The 14,378-nt window shown below is 41.4% G+C and overlaps 1 protein-coding gene across 1 annotated transcript in view; it reads left to right on the forward strand.

Annotated features, from left to right (window-relative positions):
• TMTC1 (transmembrane O-mannosyltransferase targeting cadherins 1) overlaps nt 1-14,378 on the forward strand; it is a 272,723-nt gene that overhangs the window by 131,478 nt on the left and 126,867 nt on the right. Inside the window, exon 8 of the mRNA XM_077774479.1 lies at nt 13,614-13,803. Within this exon, the coding sequence (XP_077630605.1) occupies nt 13,614-13,803 (190 nt within the window). The remainder of the gene's footprint in view (nt 1-13,613; nt 13,804-14,378) is intronic.

A 14,378-nucleotide genomic window follows, 5' to 3' on the forward strand; every position in this document is an offset into this window, starting at 1 on the left:
GTGAACTGCTTTGGAAAGATTGCTCTTCTCTTGACATCTAGGATCTGGTGTGTTGACTTAGGAAGGAGAAGGAGCCTGGAGCCTGGCAGCTTTGCAGTGGGAGCATTGGTCAGAGAACAGGTCTAGGGTAGGTGGCTGGGTGATCTTAGGGCCGGTGTCTTCCGTTCAAGAAGAGAGGTGACCACTTCCCAGAAGTAGATATCAGGAAGTTGGGTAGGAGAGTGCTCTAAAAGCAGACCCGGAGTACTGAATAGTTTTGCTCTTAGCTCTGTGAGCAACGGCTGCCTTGGTGACTCAACATTATTTCATTCTCTAACTAGGCTTCAGCTCGGGGCCTGGCACAAAATAAATCTTGGGCGTATTGTTGAGTGGATGAACGGTGATCCTGGTTGTGGCACCCAGCAAAAAGGACTGAGCCTAGTTGGGGTACCTTCTGAGGAGGTTGTCGCACACCTGATATTCCCCTCCAGGAACACGAGAAGCGTGGTTGTAATTATCAGTGGCAGCCTCCCCTCAAGTCAATGCCTTGTTGAATCTTCTGTCTTCAAAAATATCTGCAAGGGTTTGTTTACTTGTAACTTCATAAAAGCAACAAAATGTTTCCTTGAGAATGATGGGATTTATGCTGTGGGATATCTGATTAATTTGCATGATGTCACATAACACAGCAATACAGATACAGCACGGTGGCTCTGGTATTAATTTTCAGCTCCTGCTCTAGTGAGGTGGTGAAACCCTTAGCCAGGAGTGTCTAAGGGAACTCTCTCTGTGGGACGCTCGTCTCCCTCCTGTTTTGTCAGCTTGGCTCTCCTACTTAACCTCCAGTGCTTTCACAGCTCTTGCATCTTGAATGTCTCGAAAGCTTGGCTATAGCTGTGACTTCTTAAAATATTTTCTAGTTCAGAAAATTTTGCCTTCATCTGTCCAAATCCCTCCATCCCTCCCATCCCACAGGGAATTTTAGTTGGAACAAGGGCCAGAACAGAAGTTTTTGCCAGAGGTGAAAGAGAGTGAGTAGAAACAGAAGCATGTTCTAAAACAGAGGGACAAGAAATAAAAATAGAAATAAATACCAGGTGATTTGGGAAATGTGAGGCTGGAAACTTTTGTGACTGGATTTGAGAGTGGAAAGTAGTTAGAGCCAAGGATTGAGTCCTGGGTTTGTAGCAGGAATCCTGAACTAACCGGATAAAATCCAGGAAAAGTTGAGTGTGGGAGAGGTGAAGGATGGGACTGAGGGCCAGCGTGACTGTCTAGATCTGCACTGGCCACTACAGGAGCCACGAGTCACAGGAGGCGACTGAACACTTCAGATGTGGCTAATCTGAATTGAAACGTGCTGTGGATATAAAGTCTACGTAGGATTTTGGAGATGAAATCTTGTAAGAAAAAAAATTAAAATATAATTTTTATATTGATTACACATTGAAGTTATATTTTGAGTATATTCATTGAAACACAATATATTACTAAAACTAATTTAGCATGTTTGATTTCACTTTGTTTAATGTAGCTCATAGGAAATTTGAAACGACACGTGCTTTTATTTTATGTCCCTCGGGCAGCACTGGCCTAGAGCTAGCATTGGGTCTCTTGGTCTGAGGAGGACAGAGGATGCGCAGGTTGGCAGGGTGGCGCCCACACCGCACACTCACAGCCTTCCTCTGCCTCAGGTTTGGGTGGTTTTTCCAATCTGCCAACTCGGCTGATTTTGAATGGTGGGAGGATTTGTACTGTCTTCCACCTTTGAGTGTGAAGATTAACTTAGAATTTGAGTCCCGTCTGAACAAATTGCCCTTGAGAGCCCAAGACCATGGACACTTATGCTTCTTGTAAATTACCACCGAAAATCGTGCCCTGACTGCAGCCATCAGGGCCCTAGGATTTCACTCCAGCAGTGATGCCAAACCTGCATGTGTCTCTAAGGCACATGGGAATCACATGGAAGTATCAGTTCTGGAGTTCAGTGCCCAGAGATTCTGCTTTGGTAGTTTCAGCACACTTGCATTTGAGAGGTGATGAAGAGGTTTATGTGCAACTTCTTCTATCACAGAATTGTTCTTTGGCCCAGGATTTACTCCTCTGTTTACGGAAGTCTCTTCAGAAATGTGATACATCGACATTCAATCTTGTAAATCTTGAATTAAAAATAAGAANGTTCTATCACAGAATTGTTCTTTGGCCCAGGATTTACAATGTTTACGGAAGTCTCTTCAGAAATGTGATACATCGACATTCAATCTTGTAAATCTTGAATTAAAAATAAGAACAAAAGCCTGAGTTAAGTGTCGCTTCTGCATAGGGCTGGAGCCTGGGGAAGAAATAACGTAATGATCCACTATTAAGGCCCCTCTCGGTGGCTTCTGCCTCGTAATTGGTTTTCCATCTACAGATTGGAAGGGGACAGGATGTAAAGCCATGTACACTTGATGGAAGAAGTATTGCCTTTATAATGTTGTAAATGGTTGTCTTTCAAATCCAAGAAAATAGGTAAAATAGGATTTTCAGTGAAAGAGTATAAAGGCCTCCTATCAGCATCATGTATTTTCATGAGATGTAGTCCTGGATAAGCAAGTAGAATATATCTACTTAAGTGGATAGATCTGTTTCTGCTCTTCAGAAAAATAGACAAAGGCTCGTATTACTTTGTAGGAAAATATCAAGATACAAAATAATAAGATGAAGGTAGAACTCAGCATCTTCTTTCTAAAGAAGCTTCTTTTCCTCATTCCGTTTTCAGTTTAGTTTCAAATAGGCACAAACAAAACCTTAGGCTTTGATTGTTACAGTCTTAGGGAACTATGTCTTCCTAATCTTTATAGCTCTCCCTGTTTCATAATAAACTCCGAACAAATTGAATTAACATTTAAATTATCATTTTAAGATGCATTGTGTGTTTCAGGTGAGCTCTGCAAAATGAGCTGCTCTGTTCTTGCTTTAGCAATTAGCAGGGCCTTGTATTAGGACGTCCCTTATACATGTAGTTTTTTAAAAAAATGAAACTGAAGTTATTCTAATATTTGAAGCAGTGATTACCAAACTAGGGTGAATATCAGATTTATCCAGAGAAGTAAGCTAAAAACAAAGATCTCTAATTCATGTCACAGAAATTCTGAAAGAATCACGTGGGTAAGGGAGCCTTGATTTGACCAGCAGACTAAGTGGACCTGGAGGCAGGTGTGTGTCACTCTTTTGGAACCCTCAGGTGTAAACTGTGTCCTCTGTGCCTAAAGAACTCTCTGTATAGGGACTGTTGTCTCCATTATGGACTTTGTATTATGTTCTGAGAAAGTAGCTTTTTAGGGGGCACCTGGGTGGCTCAATTGGCTGAGCGTCCAACTTCAGCTCAGGTCATGATCTCACAGTACATGGGTTTGAGCCCTGCGTGGGGTCTGTGCTGACAGCTCAGAGCCTGGAGCCTGCTTCAGATTCAGCATCTCCCACTCTCTCTGCCCCTCCTCCACTTATGCTCTGTCTCTCTGTCTCTTAAAGATAAGTAAACATTTAAAAAAATTATAAAAAAAAAAGAAAGTAACTATTTAGGGATGAAAGAGGTTACCAGGGCACTGAGAGTTGTTTTTCCAAGTGAAATGGCACTATGTAATGGCACTTGACCTAATTTGTCTTGGACTCTGGAAATGAAGGGGAGAAATACAAAGAAGAGGAAAGGGTGGGAGCCAGAAATGGCAGCTTATGGAGGAGCACATGTTACCTCTGGGGATCAGTTGTTGGAAATTTCTCCTCTGATCACTTATGAATACTTTACTTCTTTTTTTTTTATTTATTTTTTTTATTTTTTTTTTTTNGAGAGAGAGGGAGACACAGAATCTGAAACAGGCTCTAGGCTCTGAGCTGACCGTCAGCACAGAGCCCGACGCGGGACTCGCACCCACGAACCGTGAGATCATGACCAGAGCCGAAGTCGGACGCCCAACCGACTGAACCACCCAGGCACCCCGCTTTACTTCTTAAAACCATATAAGGGGCTCTTGGTGGCTCAGTTAGTTAAGTGTCCGATTTCAGCTCAGCATGATCTCATGGTTCGTGGGTTTGAGCCCTGCCTTGAGCCCTGTGCTGACAGCTTGGAGCTTGCTTCAGATTCTATGTCTCCTTCTCTTTGTCTCTCTCCCCAACTTATGCTCTCTCTCTCTCTCTCTCCCCCTCCATAAGTAAATCAGTAAATATTAAAAACAAAAAACAAAAAACAAAAAACTATACAAGCCTTTGGCCGTCTGACTCTTGATTTCAGCTTGGGTCATGATCCCATGGTTCATGAGTTCAAGCCCTGTGTCAGCCAGCTTGGAATTCTCTATCCTTCTCTTTCTACCCCTACACCACTCATGCTCTCTCTCTTTCAAAATAAATAAATAAACTTAAAAAATAAATCCACATAATGTTTCCATTATAATCTTAAATCCCTGAGAAGCTAATAAAAATGAAAGAAACAATTCTCTTCTTTTTCCTAATGATGGAACGTAAAGACAAAAATTGCTTTTCATAACAAATAAAATGCCAAGCCTCAGCTTTTTATATAAGGATTCTATTTCTTGCTGTGTGATGCTCTGACAAACATTTATATCAGTGCAGTCATCTGTTTACTGTGCTGTAGCAGGGCTCACACACTAGTTTTAAGTTTTTGTTAGCTCTGCTTTAACTAAAAGCTAGAGTTTTGGTTTTTTGTGTGCTTGCTTGTATTATATTAAAACTGAAGTTCATCTGAGCTTCACTATTGAAGAAATAAGTCAGGGTCTCAGGCAAGCTCTTCTCCATGAAACACCAATATTTGATCCATTATATTTCCTTTCTGTTCTGCACATTAATAAAGAGGTGTTAATGGAAGACTGTATGCTGCAGGGGAGAGTTCCATGTGGAGTGGGCAAACAGTTTCTTGTGTATAGACTCTGCTATGGGTTTGCTGCAGGACACTGAACAAGCCACAGCCTCCTTTAGGCTATTTCCCAACTGCAAAAAAGAGGGTAATACCTACTTCATAGAGATTATGTTGGGATCAGCTAGTCCTTATATGCAAATACTTTGTGAACTAAAAAATGCTCTACATGTTTAAGGGATTTTTAATGCTACGGGATGTGGTTCGTTAGTATACCAACAGGATTCTTGCTTGTGTGGAAATCTGGAACTCTGTGCCTGCGGCCTGGTAACCAGTTAGTACATGTTTGCTCTGTGGAATCCAAACCTGCATTCGGTGAGAGAAAGTATGTTAGTTTGAAATAAAGATGTTTGTTAAATGCTTTGCAGAAAAAAACAAACCTTAGATAAGAAATGAACCAAGTATTTATTTTGCAGAAGGTGCTATTTACTTCTTTTTAATAGATATATGGATGAGAAGTTGTTGCTGACAGTCCTACATATTGAAATTCATTTTTTGTATTCTGATGTAGCTGTCTCTGCTAATTAGATAAGTGTATTAATGGCACATTAAAAAGGTCAGAGAAACTTAATGACATTTCAGATTCACTTTATCGTTTATCCATGGTAACACGAATTCTCAAACTATATTCATTGCAGTTTAATGTAAAATAAGAAAATGTAAGGCTGGCATCGCTTTTGAATGATGCTTCTGTGGCATATAAGAGGTGGTATCTTTAGTCACGCATTCCTCACTATTTGATGGTGCCGTGCGCCATGAGCTAGAGCTGAGGGGGCGGGGCCACACACACGAAAACAGAATCTCTGGTTTGCGCCCTTCAGCTACGTACCTGGACAACTAAAAACCCAGCAGGTGTCATTTGTAGGACCATATAGAACTGTGTGGTTGCCTCAGGCCCAAACCAAAAGTATAAAATGGGAATGTTTTCAGATTTTTAGGTATGATTTTAATATCAGGTTAATTTTTTAAAACCCACCAAATCCATCCATTTGAAGAGCTACGTGCAGGAGAAATAACTACCCACGAGACACAGCCCTGTCCCCCAGGAGCTTCCGCTTCGGTGAGAAGACAGGCGCATGAATGGGCAGCCACCGGGCAGCATGGGGAGGATGTGGGGTGGCAGTATGAACAGTGTGTGGGAGCCACCCACTTGGTCTAGCAGCAGGCTGTGACGGGGAAGGGTTGTCAGAGGACGTGACATCCTCACTGGGACCTGAAGGTCAGCTGGGGCTGGAGTTCAGCGGCCTGTGAGAGTTGGTTCCAGAAGGTGAGGGGAGTTGACAGACACTGCTCTGGGGACCTGGACACCTGAGAGAGAGCCGTGAAAACCGTAGTGGTAAGTTTGTGTGCCGAAGGGGAGAAGGCGAGGGGGCCGCCCTCATGCCCATGCTCTGGCCTCAGTCCGTTACCGGTGCAAGAGGCCCCCATGACACGGAGCAGGGCAACTGTGAGGAAGGCTGTGGCCCAGAGGGAGGTGGGGTGCTGCCTTGCCTTCCTGTATGCACTTGGTCTGGGTTTGTGAGAAGCCTGGTTCTACTCTTACTTGCCTGTCTTTAGATTCTCATGGGAATTTAAAAAATAACCCTACTTTAAATTGAGCTGGTTTGATTAGACCATTGGTGCTTAGAATCCAGCAGAACTTTAAACATGAAACAAAACACAGCCAGAGGTGTGAGTCATCGGGACCTCTTTTCTGACTCACCATGTGGAAATGGGCTTGCTGTCTCTCTTGCCAGGTACTGAAGGAGCAAGTATTGAGTGGTACTATTGCTGGGCCTCGGTCCTGGAATGCCTGGAAGGTCCTGGCACCTTCTGCTCTGGCATTACAGAGACGCAAGGGGATGAAGGGACAGACCGCCTTCTCCACGGTCCATGTAGCTGGGGTTGCCCTGTGGCCCGGGAGTCAGGTGCTGCTTCCAGTCCTCCTGTCCTTGTCTGTAGTTGATTTTCCTTGATTTCCTTGGTGTCCTCTGTTTTTGTTCTGTATTTTGTTCCGTGTTATGGCGTTCATCCTTGTTGTTGCACTCATTCTTGTTGCTGAATAGATTTCTTTTGAACGGATATACGACAGTGTATGTAAATGTCCATTTTATTGTGGATGGACATCTGGTTATCTCCGGTTTGGGGCTATTGAAAAGAGTTGCAAGCAATGTTGTAAATGTCTTTTGGTCCGCATATGTCTTCAGTGCTGTTGGGTACGAACTCAGGAGTAGACCTGCTACACCATCCATGCATTTATTATTAGTCTTTCATAAACTCCCTGCAGTTCTCCAAAGTGGCTTCATCAATTTACAGCAGTACCAATTTCTCCACATCTCCCCCAACACTGATGTGATATTTTTCATTTTAGACATTTTAGCCAGAATCATTGTATAATTTTTTTATATTACACATTTTTAATTTTGTACTGTAGTGTGACCTATATTCTTTAAAAATTAAAAAAAAAATTTTGACATTTTATTTTATTTTTTGAGAGACAAAGAGCATGAGGAGGGAAGGGGCAGACGGAGAGGAAGACATAGAATCTGAAGCAGGCTCCAGGCTCTGAGCTATCAGCACAGAGCCTGATGTGGGGCTCGAATCCACAACAGTGATATCATGACCTGAGCCGAAGTTGTATGCTCAACCAACTGAGCCACCCAAGAGCCCTTCTTTAAAAATTTTTTAATGTTTATTTATTTTTTAGACAGAGGATTGAGAGAGAGTGAGAGCGAGAGAGAGAGCGCGCGTGCGTGCAAGTGGAGGAGGGGCAGAGAGGGAGACAGAATCTGAAGCAAGCTCCAGGCTCTGAGCTGTCAGCACAGAGCCTGATAAAGGGCTTGAACCCGTGAACTGGGAGATTGTGATCAGAGCTGAAGTCCAATACATTCCTGACTGAGCCACCCAGGAGCCTCAAATGTGACCTTTATTCTTAACTCTCCTCAGAAAGTGTCATGTTCATTTACAATCTGAAACCATTTGGTGGCTCTGCCTGTACTCCCATCTTTACACTTATTTAAATTCTCCATAGATTCTAGGATGTCATTTACAAAAAAAAATTTTTTAATGTTTATATTTGAGAGAGAGAGCGTGAGGAAGGGAGGGGCAGAGAAAGACGGAGACACAGAATCCCAAGCAGGCTCCAGGCTCTGAGCTGTCAGCACATAGACCAATGCAGGGCTCAGTTAGAGCTCACTAACTAACAACCTGAACTGAAGTTGGACGCTTAACCTACTGCGCCACCCAGGCCCCCCCTCCTCCAGGATGTCATTAATCATTTGTTTTTCATCAATCTCTCGTTTCTTAGAACTCCATTTAAATTGTATCTTTATATTTCACAATTACTCAACCATGTAATGTTTGTATGCGTTCTTACCACCAGTGCTGAAAGTGCTTTTTGGAGGGTAGAGGACTAGATCTTACTACCCTTCGGCACCTAGAAAAGTGCACAGAGTAATTACTCAACATTTATTGAATCCCAGTGAGGATGTCCTGTCTATAGAGAAGGATAGTACAGGAAGTAGCTTTCTTGGGCTAGTTCTGGAAAAGGTGATAGGTAGGAGAAGATGCTAATGGTAATAATAAGCAAGTTATGCCTGAAAAAGCCCTGCCGTTAGTGCTGGGGCACACCAAGACTATGGACGCCCTATTGAAGCATCAGTGGTAATTTAAGAGTTAAAAATAGGGGACAGTGTAGGGACAGGTAGGACAGATCACCAAAACCTAGGGGCTACAGGCAGAGATGGGTAATGAGGGCACCACTGTGGTGGTAAAGGTGGCTTATACCAAGGCTGGTATATTGACAGTGTTAGCTGGTGCCCTTCCCAGGAGGACGCAGCGTGTATACAGTAGACCCAGTGTCCTGTATTTATGCAATAATGGAAGGACTTTTTTGGTGAACGAGAAAGAAAGATCTTTGGAGCAGTAACATTTTTTATAGAAAACAAGCAAGTGCTGTATATTTCTGCTTGTGACTCATGATTTTTTTTCTCTGTACCTCTCATAGGCATCTTCCTAGAATAAGGAATTATGCTAGGTTCATGTTTTTTCTTAGCCAAAAAGGTTTTTTTTAAAGGCAAAGAATAGAATCTAGGTATGTTTTTGCCCTCACAACACTCTCCTTTTCTCGATGAAAATGAAGATTTCAATTTTCAGGGCCACCCAGTTTCCTTTGGTGTCATTTGATACATGCCAGTTCCCCGAAAGCCTTTTCTTTCCTTTCACGTGTCTCCTGGCCTGTCGATGCAACTACATGACTAAATTGTTCAAGCTGAATCCCCGTGTATCCCATCCATTTTGTTGGCAAGATATTCTAGTGGCTTTCCTCCTGTTAGCAGAGTGCATGGTAAAAAATTGGTGAATAATTCATTTTGGTTTTGCTCCTGCTTTATAAAAGGAACCCAGCAGGGCAGAGATATTCAACAGATTATTTCATCTTTAAAATTTTAGCAGAAATAAACAAGATGATTAGTTTAAAATGTAATTCATAGTCAGTGAGTTAAAAGAAAGACTTGAGTTGCTGATTACAGTCAGTTCCACTAGCCCACTGAAATGTAATTAGCTTTTGGCGGGATTCCAGATGGCTTCTTTACACTTAAATTTGCCAGAAAAAAAAATTTGCAGTGCTGTTTCAGTATTTCAAATAGTTTTTAAAGAGTTTACTAGCAACACTGATCTGAATTCATATGCACTAGGTGATGTCTCTTGATTTTCTGGACACAACACACATGTATTAAAAGGGGTAAGTTAACAGTGTTGGCCTTTCTAGTGTTATAGGAGGGGAAGTTGCTTTTAGTTCTGTGGTTTGCTTTATTTTTAAAACATATTTGGGTTATAGCCTGTGTAAAAAGTCATAATGAATATATTTTTTCAAAAAATCCAATGACTACACTGAGATCATACCTGAAAAAATATTATTCTTTATTTTTTTCTTTTCTGTTAATATGGCGTTGCAAGTCTAGAAAATACAAGGAACTGAAGACAGCTTGCAGGGGAAGGCCAAAGTATGAACTTCACAATTCAAATAAAAATTTCCACGTTAGCATTTGCACCTATTCCATGGTTAGGCTGCCGTTAGACATAAGAAGGTGTTCCTGTTGTAATTCTGTTGCTTTTTCCCACTAATTAAAAAATAATTGTTATTATGGATAATACCAGATATGTACAAGAGTAGAGCAGAGGGCATAAAGAACCTCTACATACCCATGAACTAGTTTCAACAATCATAACTCATGGCCAATCTTGTTTCATTCCTACCCCCACCCTCTTCTGTGCCCTTGCCCCTAAAGTCCTTCATTTTAAAGCCAACCCCAGATATCACCTCATTTCATATGCATATATTTTAGTATGGGATACCGAAAGATAAGGATCCTTAAAAAATATAACCACAATACCATTATCACACTTTAAAAATTAACAGTGATTCTCTAGTATCATATATCCAATCAATGCTTCAATTTTTCCTGCTCATAAGTGATTATTTTTAGTAATGGTTTGAAATAGCATTTAAGCAATATCTGCACTTTGTTTGGCACATCTCTTATGTCTCATTTAACTTTTTTTTTTTAATGTTTATTTTTGAGAGAGAGAGAGAGAGAGAATATGTGAGCAGGAGAGGGACTGAGAGAGAGGGAGACACAGAATCTGAAGCAGGCTCCAGGCTCTGAGCTGTCAGCCCAGAGCCCAATTCAGGGCTTGAACCCACAGACCATAAGATTGTGACCTGAGCCGAAGTTGGACACTTAACTGACTGAGCCACCCAGGATCCCTCTTGTGTCTCATTTAAGATGCCCTCTTCTTTCTTCTCTTCTTCCCCCACCCCTGCTCCTACTACAATACATTTGTTGAAGAAGCTGATATCATGTGTTGTATGGAATGCCAACATTCTTGATTTGTTACATTGCATCCCTGTGGTGTTATGTAACATGTTCTGGTATTCTCTGTATTTGATGTAAACTGGTAATAAAGGGCTTGATCAGGTTTAACTTTCTTTCCTTTCCTTTCCTTTCTTTCTTTCTTTCTTTCTTTCTTTCTTTCTTTCTTTCTTTCTTTCTTTCTCATTCTTTCGATAAGACTACTTTATAGGTAGTGACATATGTATTCATCAGGAGGACATCTGGATGTTAGTCTCCCTTTCTGTGATGTTAAAAGTGGTTAGTCAGCTCTAGGCACCTCATTTATCCTGATCATCCATTATGAAGTACCCTATCAGCTCGTCACCTAATAATTTTAGCAGCCATTTATAATCATTGCTGCTAATTATTATATCAAGAAGGAGAGGTACCATTTTTTAAAGTAATTTTTAAGACCTGGTGAGTAACTTAGTGACAAAATGTTGTGATTTTCCTAAGTTTGATGATTCTGCCTTCCCTCTTAAGGCCAAGTTCCAGAGACTCTTTCCTGAGCTAAGTAGATTGCATCAGCTTAGAAGCTCTGTGAAAAAACAAAGCCCTAAGTGACCCAGTCATCTTCCTGTGGAGTTAGCATTCTCTCAAGAGACAGTTGCCCAGACCCAAGACTAAAGGGGATAAGGCAGTGTTTTTGTTTTTATTTTTGTTAAATAACAAAGCTTGGACTTCATCAAGCTTTCAGTGTATATAATGCACAATTTGTACGTTAACATTTTATTGAAAATACCAACAGAGAGGAAAGAGTTGAAAATACCATTGAGATATCCCCACTCTTTCAACCCATTTCTCTGTTGGGCTTTGAGAGTGGGGCAATGAATAAGTCCGCATCCCTGAGCCTCACCTGGTCATCATTGATGACTTTTTTACTGCCAACCTCCGAGGGAAAGGAGGAAAGGAAAGAGAATCAATTGGGAAGGTCTGAGAAGGTTGTTCCCAACCAGTAGCTATTTGTTGAGAGGAATTCAAAATGAAGTAACCCTTTTCCGTGAAGCTAACTTAGAAGTTATTTGAGCTAACCTCTTTGCTAATCTAAGAATCCCTCCAAGAGTCTGACAACTGGCAGAAGACTTACCTTCACATTTTATACTGTTACAGTGAGCAACTCATTCTGCTTCTTTAATTTGGTATATCTTGTTTTCACTACCAGATTATATAGTTTGTGAGGACAAGGAAGTTATCTAATTATTCTATTTAATCCTATGTAGGATGTCAAACAGAAACACAGATGGACAGCAGTTAAAGAGGTGAAAATAGATTTCATTCAGTAGCTGCTGACAGCAGGGGAGACAGCTGAGTGCCATTCTGATTTGTGCAGAGGTGATTGGGCATTTTAGAGAGAGAGTGAGTGAGCGCACGGGCCTAGCTGTGACTCAGAAGAGGCCAAGAAGTGAAAACCTACACAGGAATGGTTGTCTAAGTACATTTAGGCGGGCTGTGTCTGCTGGCTGGCAGTTTATCCTCTTGCAGACCCTGGGAGGCAGGCCCCCCGCTTCCTGATGATTGTATTGCACAGGAATGGCTCTCAGGTCCTTGAGAAAGACTTGTGAGTTGTAGGAGATACATATTCACAATTGTGAGCCCTTTGGAGAAAATGATCTGTGACAGGGAGGTCAGAGGCCTTTTGTCAGGTGCTGGCTAGAGCCAATAGTAAATTCTCCTGGTGGCATTGAGCTTTCTCAGGCCAGGGTTCTAATAGGGGCAGGGGGTCCTCCTGGGGATGAGCCTCATGCCGCTAGACACCATGCTGGAGTGTGGCGTCTCCTGGCGCACAGGTTTGCATGAAGTTTGCGGTATGCTGAAAGTTCTGCCGTTCTCCAGGGCCTAGACCACCACTTACTGAGTTTGTGTTCACTGAACACATTTAAATAAGTTCAGTTTTTTAAAACAAGTTCACATTTAAGTAAGTTCTGTTTCCTCTACCCTGAAAGAAATGAGGTCTGTTGGAATGCCTTTCACCTTCTCTTAGTACCTAGACAAAGCCAGGAAACAGGAGCGCCACCTGCATTAGTTATTTTCCTTCCTTTCCTGGGTCAAACTGGCCGTTCTCCTTAGCAGGGAGGATGGCTGTACTTCAACTTGTGAATAAGAGACTTCATCTCTCTACCATGGATATTCTGAGTTTTTAAAAAATAAATAATTCAATATGGATCAATCTGTTATAAAGATGATTAAATATTTTACTATCTACTGCAGTTTTCTGAGCACTGTTTTTTTTTTTAATTTTTTAAATGTTTTATTTATTTCTGAGAGAGAGAGAGGCAGCATCAGCAGGGGAGGGTCAGAGAGAGAGGGAGACAAAGAATCCGAAGCAGGCTCCAGGCTCTGAGCTGTCAGCACAGAGCCTGACGTGGGGCTCGAACCCACAAACTGTGAGGTCATGATCTGAGCCGAAGTCGGACACTTAACCGACTGAGCCACCCAGGTACCCCATTCTGAGCACTATTTAAAAAGGATGGTTTAAATGTCTCTTACCCAGCGAATCATACCTAGCAGAACAGCATTTCTGTCATATACTTTCATCAAACTTCCCCTTTTTGGCATTAATCTCAGGTTGTAATGTATTTATATGTATGATAATTTTTAAATACATGTCACGGAAGCTGTCTTGTTCACTCTTGAAAGACCAGCTCCTACCACAGTGCCTAGAACTAGTAAATCTTTTCCCATATGCTCTATTTAATGAGTAAACGAGTGTGGCCCTCCACCTTACTTTGTCTTTTCCTGTAAGACGCCACTGACAGTATACAAATGCTGTTTAATTAAATCTTTGTCAATGAATGTTTGTGAAATATCGTGGACCTTGAGTCGTGTTTCAATGATTCTTCTTCTCTTCATAGGTTCCTTACCTATTCCTACCTCTTGGCCTTCAACGTGTGGCTTCTGCTTGCACCTGTTACCCTGTGCTATGACTGGCAGGTGGGCAGTATTCCCCTGGTAGAGACCATATGGGACATGCGGAACTTAGCCACCATCTTTCTGGCAGTTGTGATGACCTTACTGAGCCTTCATTGTTTAGCAGCCTTCAAGGTAATTTTCTTAAAATCCAGATGAACTCTCAGCATTTGAAGACAGATACTCTAAATTTACTTAGTATTGCCTCCCCCTACCCACCCCACCAGGGATCTGGGTCTAAACTGAATCTACTCTTTAGTCTAAAAACGAAAAAATTAAAATTTTTCCAGGTAAGTAATATATATCTTAAAGACCTTAGTAAACAGATCATGTCCACCTTAATTTTATGATATCTTTTACTGTTCTACCAAGCCTGTAGAAATTGGAGCTGAAATTTAATGTTTGCAAACAAGATATTTTTTTCCTGCTATAGTCGACTAATTTTTGAAGTAACTTGTTTGATTTCGTGTAATGATAAATGAGATAATGATAATATATTCATAAGTGCTTAAAATATGGTTAAGATGCTACTTCCACTAATGACTGCCTGAGTTGGTTGGGTGATTCTCACTTCACACAAAAAAAATGGTATTAAGCTGGAAAAGAAATGATCAAATGCAAGGGTTTCAAAAATGATCAAAGGCAGCAAAAACTTGAAAATGTTTACTTATGAAAAACAGCTACTGCACTGGATGAGATGCTTTTTGCCC

This window comes from Crocuta crocuta, unplaced genomic scaffold, assembly GCF_008692635.1.
Source record: "Crocuta crocuta isolate KB4526 unplaced genomic scaffold, BGI_CrCroc_1.0 scaffold176, whole genome shotgun sequence".
NCBI lineage: Eukaryota > Metazoa > Chordata > Mammalia > Carnivora > Hyaenidae > Crocuta > Crocuta crocuta.